The sequence below is a fragment of the Callorhinus ursinus genome, unplaced genomic scaffold, assembly GCF_003265705.2.
Source record: "Callorhinus ursinus isolate GAN/ISIS: 27379988/994484 unplaced genomic scaffold, GSC_fseal_2.0 scaffold33, whole genome shotgun sequence".
Classification (NCBI taxonomy): domain Eukaryota; kingdom Metazoa; phylum Chordata; class Mammalia; order Carnivora; family Otariidae; genus Callorhinus; species Callorhinus ursinus.
The window spans coordinates 15,031,059-15,037,058 of NW_027397095.1; the positions used below are offsets into that span (position 1 = coordinate 15,031,059).

General features: G+C 52.1%; 1 protein-coding gene across 4 annotated transcripts in view; it reads right to left on the reverse strand.

Annotated features, from left to right (window-relative positions):
* Positions 1 to 5,742, reverse strand: part of DOCK11 (dedicator of cytokinesis 11) — a 182,776-nt gene extending 177,034 nt beyond the window's left edge. Inside the window, exon 1 of one of the 4 annotated variants that reach the window (XR_003204580.2) lies at positions 5,463 to 5,742. Coding sequence is in view for 2 of the 4 variants with exons in the window: in XM_025852726.2 (XP_025708511.1) it covers positions 5,463 to 5,564 (102 nt within the window). In the remaining 2 variants the exon portion in view is untranslated. The remainder of the gene's footprint in view (positions 1 to 5,462) is intronic. The other 3 variants (XM_025852726.2, XM_025852727.2, XM_073879225.1) reach the window with 3 other exon arrangements.
* Positions 5,743 to 6,000: the final 258 nt, after the last annotated feature.

Sequence of the window (6,000 nt, forward strand, 5' to 3'; positions counted from 1 at the left end):
ATGACCTGAGCCGAAGGCAGACACTTAATGACTGAGCCACCCAGGCGTCCCATCAGAGGGCTTTTTAATACGAAAAACGTGTCTAATGTTGCAGCAAGCAATTCCATTGCTGGAAATTTCCCCTGAAGGGACAGTCTAGCAAGTTTGAAAACGCCTGCTCAAAGATGCTCATCCGTTAATGTCTATACCAGTGCTGTCCAAAAGAACTTTCAGCAATGATGGAAATGTTCTCTGTCTGCACTGTCCTATATGGCAGCCGCAAAACCACATGTATTTGAACGGTGGCAAGTGCAAAGGAGCCAATTTTTTAAGTTCATGTAAAGGTAAATGGCCACAGGTGTCTAGCAGCTAGTACAACTCACATCTCTAACACCACAAAACTAGAAACTACCAAACTATCACACAATAAAGTATGATTCCCTACCGTACACTCATAGTGGAATTTCTGGCCATCATTAAACACGATTATGTGGATTTATATCGACTAAAGTGAAGAAACAAATGTTCATAGGATATTAATAAGCGAAAAAATTATTTTAAAGTTTGTATGATATTTTTTCGTCTGCTTTCATAGATATACACACACAGAGATCAAAGAGTCTTGACCTATATACATTAGGATTTTATAGTAATGAGATGATTATTCTCATCTGGTTTTCTACCTTTTCGACAACAAACATGCATTTACTATGTAACAAAGCAATAAACGTTTAAAAAAGGAGGCTTAACAAGGATTAGACGAGGAAAAAGATTCAACCCAGAGATTTGTTGCACACGTTTGTCTTAGAAGACAAATTCTGCTATTTGGTGCTTCGAAGAGGGTTCACAGCAAAGTCTGCCCTGGGCTTCTGGACAGATCCTCCAGGGGTGGCTTGCCCTGGGGCCCCCCTAACCTGGAGCAGCCCACGGGAGTAGGGAGCCTACTTCTTGTTTAGGCGCCAACAAAGTGGGTAACTGTCCTGCAGCTCATTCAGCCAAAACCTAGCTGGGTCTGAGAACCGGAAACGCATGGTCAAGAGGCCCATTCCAACCAGCTTTATTTCCGTGTGTTAAGTTGTTTGGTCCTATGTTATGGTACTTTCCACAAAATCCCCTGGGAAGAGGGAGCAGGACAGCGGATTCGTTTCCAGGCCCTCCCTACGTGCGAACCTAACACACATTCCAAGCAAAGGTAGTTGTGTGCGCGGTGGGTTGGGGGTGTCAACGGCTGTGGCCACTCTTCAGCCATTCCCGGCTTCTGGAGAGTTTTTCTCTACTAGGGTTATTAGATGACATCCAGCCGGTGCCAGCCAAGGAAATACCCTGCCTCGAGGGGCTAAAGCCCGGAACATCTAGCAACTCTTTCCAGATCCTTCCGCACACAAGGAATGGAGGGTGAGTTCAGCAGCAGCAGGCAAACAGTATTTAAAACACCTACCAGGTGACTTTCCCAGGCCGACACAATGACTCCCCTTAAGGGCAGCTAAAACACGACAGGTTTACCAAATGACTTTGTGTCCCCCCCACCCCCTCACCCCCCCCCCCCGGCACAAATAGCTATTGCCTGAATTGTAACAAAAACACCGTTAAAACCCTGCATTTTAAATGTGTGTATATGTAAACACTTCTCTCTTAATCACATACACTCTCAGGTTATAATATTCCTCCTCAAGCCCCTCCTGGGAAATCTTGGCCAATGGTTAAGTCTATAATTATCCCTTTCCCTCAGTTAAAACTGACCTTCATATAAATGCCAAACTTCAAGGAAAATGCAGCAACCGGTCTCTCTCCCAGCCTGCTTCATTATTTAGTGAAAAGGGTCGTGGAAGTACTAATAATTGAATGAAAGTGTGAATACACGCACATGCTTTATACAGCCCAGGCCCTCAGAGTTCTTCAAACACTGAGCAAAACTGAACAATGGTAGCAACATGCCAACAAGGGTATAACCGTAAAAATAATAATAATAAAATAAAAAGTTTAAAAAACTTAAAAATCCAAAAAACAAAACAAGACAAAGCCCCCATCTCAACAGGAAAGACTGCGTATTTGCTGTATATTTGTTCAGTCTGGAGGGTTTTCCAAGTTCTAGCAAGAGATACACCGGAGGAAAGCGTGATCTGCCGTGGGAATGGCTCCCTCGTGACATCCTACGAATACAGGCATAACTTCTTTTATCCCACTTCGATTCATCGTGCTTTGCCGATAATTGCATGTTTTACAAAGCGAAGATTTGTTGCAAACTGCATATCGGCACCATCTTTCCAAAAACACCTGCTCACTTCCTATCTGTGTCATTTTGGTTACTCCTTGCAATAGTTCAAACCTTTTCAAGGTTATTGCATTTGCTACGGTGATCTGTGATCAGTGATTATGACTCACCGAACGCTCAGATGATGGTTCACATTTTTTAGCACTGAAGTATTTTTTAATTAAGGCATCTACGCTGTTTTTGAGACTCAACAGACTACAGTATGGTGTAAACGTAACTTTTCTATGCGCTGGGAAAGCAAAAATTTCACTTGACTCGCTTTATTGTGATAGTCACTCGCCTGCGGTGGTCTGGAACCGAACCCACAGACCTCTGAGGTATTCCTGTGACTCCATATTGAAGCCCTAATGCGGGTGTCGTGGATTTATAGCAGCAAGTGTAAATCCTCCTTCAGCTGTCCCTAATAAACACTTTGGGGCTTAAATCAGAAAAGAATCAGAAGTTATAGCGGCAGCTGCAACAGGGTCCACTTGCGTTCCAGCCACCCATGGCTTTACTAATTGGTGACTGGCTCTTTGTGTCAGAAAAGCAGGAGCCAAGAAAGAGCCAGTTAGGAGAATCCACTCCATTTAAGGCTGTTTCCTTATTTCTTCATTGACTGAACTGCTTAGAAACAGCATTCGCCAAGGTACAAATAATCTAGGTGTCCTATTGACAAACACAAAGACCCAACCCGGGTTGGAAATAATAAAAACAAATGAAGAAAATGGCACCCACATTCACATATAACTATAGGGCACCTAACATTGTGTCTTGAACGTGACAGAAAGGCTCAATAGACATTCACTGGTTTGGATTCCTACAATCTGTTCCCCGCGCCCCCCCCAATTCCCCAAATTTCAATGTAGATCACGTACCAGAGTAGTAAATAAATATCATTCCGGTGCCTTGCCTGGTAAACATCTGTGCACTCAGTCCCAAGTAAACCAGGCTGGTGCAGCTCCCAGAAAAATCTGCTCCCACTAACAGTTTTTCCAGCTTTGCCACAGATCCAATGGTCAGGAAAGGGCAGCTGCACCTGTGCCACACAAAATCCTTTTAAAAACCTAAAAGCCTGGGGCGCCTGGCTGGCTCAGTCTGTTAGGCGCCCGACTCTTGGTTTCGGCTCAGGTCGTGATTTCAGGGTCATGGGATCGAGTCCCGCGCCACGCTCACTCATGGAGCCGCGCTCAGTGGGAAAAATCTGCTGGAGATTCTCTCTCTCTCTCTCTCCTTCTCCCTCTGCCTTTCCCTGCCATTCTCTCTCGGTCTCTCTAAAATAAATAGATAAATCTTAAAACAAACCAAGAAACCTAAAAGCCTGGGCAAGAATGCTAATATTAACGTTTTGCTGCTGAGGGTGGCAGGTCAAATGCTGGTCAGATCCCAGTGGAGGTTTGCCGAGGCCCATTTCTTCTCTCGAGACCATCTGTCCACATCATAGGCTCCCTTTGTACCATGCAGTAGAGGGCCAGCCACCCCTGCTCAAGCAAGGTTTTTTTCTTCCCAAATTTAGGAAAGCGTTTCCTGAGCTAGGCAGATTGAATCACTTGTTAGCAGTCACCCAAGATGAGAGCCCCGGTATAAATGCCCTGCACACAGCTTGCCTTCCTCTCTAAACTGGCTGTGATGACAGTCGAGGTTCCCATCTGACCCTAACAGGACCTCATTCTAAAATCAGTGAGACACACAATAAGCCAAGTCCCTTAAAACAACATTAAAGGTCTGGTTTTAGATCTGCTCAACAGCAGGATTAAACTTTCAAGGGTCCAGCCACGATAGAGATTTCTTTAAAGTCACTTGGCTTTGCACAGTTGTAGCTATTAGGGATCAGATCTTTATCTCAAAGGTACACATTTTACGTTTGATCCTCCTCCAGAACTCCCACTAATGTCAACTTTCTCCGCTGTTGGGATCAAGCCCCTGGCCTCCCTTTAATGTTGGCTTTATCGCAGATTCTACAAGATCAACAGAAAAATTACAAGGAAAAGCTGTGAAGTTCCCTTCCGACGATAAGTTGTTGGAACAAAAAGAGCCCACACTCAAAACACAGCAGACGAGACGCCGTAAGGTAGAGGGAGAGACTACGAGGACGAACAACAAAAACCCAAAGTAACAAAACACTAATTAACCAGTCTGATGGCTTATTTAGGGTTTGCTCTCTAGTCCAGGAAACTGGCAACGAGTGTCTTGAAAACAGAAGGGGCGAGTGCCCGTTAGCACCCGTCCGCTTTGCTCCTGCGCCAGACAATCCGGAGGAGGCTGAGGGTGCGATGGAGAGCTTCCAGGGGGTCAACGCGCTTTCAAATCCCCATCCCCCAGCCCTGCCGCCTCGGAGGCACCCCCGGCCGTGAGCGGTGGGGCTCTACCGCCCCCTCCCCAGTCCTCCGTCCCTGGACTGGCACACACCATCATCCCCCAAACACGGCCCCATCTCCTCGCCTCTGGAGCGCTCCTGGGTCCCCGGGGACACCCTCGCCCTGTGGCGGCCGACCGCGCGCGCACTCGCCCCGGAACCCCGTTGTTTGCAATTCCCTCCCTCCGCGGCCACAGCAGCAGCACCCCTTCGCCACCCATCACCACCCTCTCCCCAGTAGCGGGAGGAAGTCGCTCTGCTTCCTCTGTTCTCACCGCCCGCCCGAGCTTGGGAGCCCGGGGCTTTTTGGGTGGGGTTCTTTTTTTGTGTACACAATGTGTGTGTGTGTGTGTGTGTGTGTGTGTGTGTGTGTGTGCGCGCGCGCGCGCGCGCGAGTGTGTGTGTGCAAAAACGCTCATCGCATCCTTCCGCCGCGGCTGCCTCAGGTGCCCGCAGGAGGGAATCGGGATCTCGTCGCGCCCCGGTCCCCGGCTCTTTGTGCGGGCTCCAGGGCAGCGCGAGGTCCGCTCCCCAGCTCATGCCCGCCGCGCCCCCCCCCCGGGGGGCCCGGTTCCGAGCGCCCGCCTCCCGCGCGGCCGGCCGAGCCCCCGAACGCCCGTCCGCGTCCCGCCGGGCGCAAGCCTCCGCCGCCGCAGGGCGGCCGCCGCGCTGTCAGCGGGCGCCTGGGACTCGGACCCCGGCCGGCGGCGGCTGGTGCGCAAACTTACTGAAGCGGAGAAAGAGAGCGCGGGGCGCAGCGGGCGGCCGCCGCCAGCGCAGTTCCAGTCCCCGGCCCCGGCCCCGCGCGCGGAAAGCCACCCCGTCGCTCCGGCCCGGAGCGCGTCCCCCGGGGCGCCCGGTGCCCCGGTCACTCACCAGCACCACGGAGCCCCGCACGGCCTCCGACACGCTCTGCCGGAGCTCGGCCGCAGTGCCGGGCTTGCTGAGCCGCTTGGTGAATTTGCGCACTTCGGCCATGGCAGCGGCGGGCAGGTCGCGGCGGGCGCACTCACTGCCCCGGGCCGGGGCGGCCACGGCCGCGGCTGCTCCCTCTGTTTACCCGCCGGCCGACCGGCCACATCGCAGCTCGGCGGCGGCGCGGCTCCCGCGGCTCCTCCCTCCCGGCCGCGGCTCCTCCCTCGTTCCCTCCTTCCCTCCGCGGCTCGCCCGCGCGCTCCGCGTCCTGCCCCACGGCGGGGCCGCTCCCTCCCCTGGAGAGCCCCGGCTCTGCTCGCGAAGGGCCCCAGGAGGAGGGTGTGTCCGGCGAGGAAGGGTGTGTGCCGGGGGAGGGAGGACGGCAGGGGGGGCGAGGGTCACGAGGGAAGAGGGGGGAAGTGGCAAGCGCTCGGGCTCCGCCCGCAGCTGATGTTGCTGGTGCAGCCGCATCCGGGAGGGGAGAGCAGGCTGCTTCGGG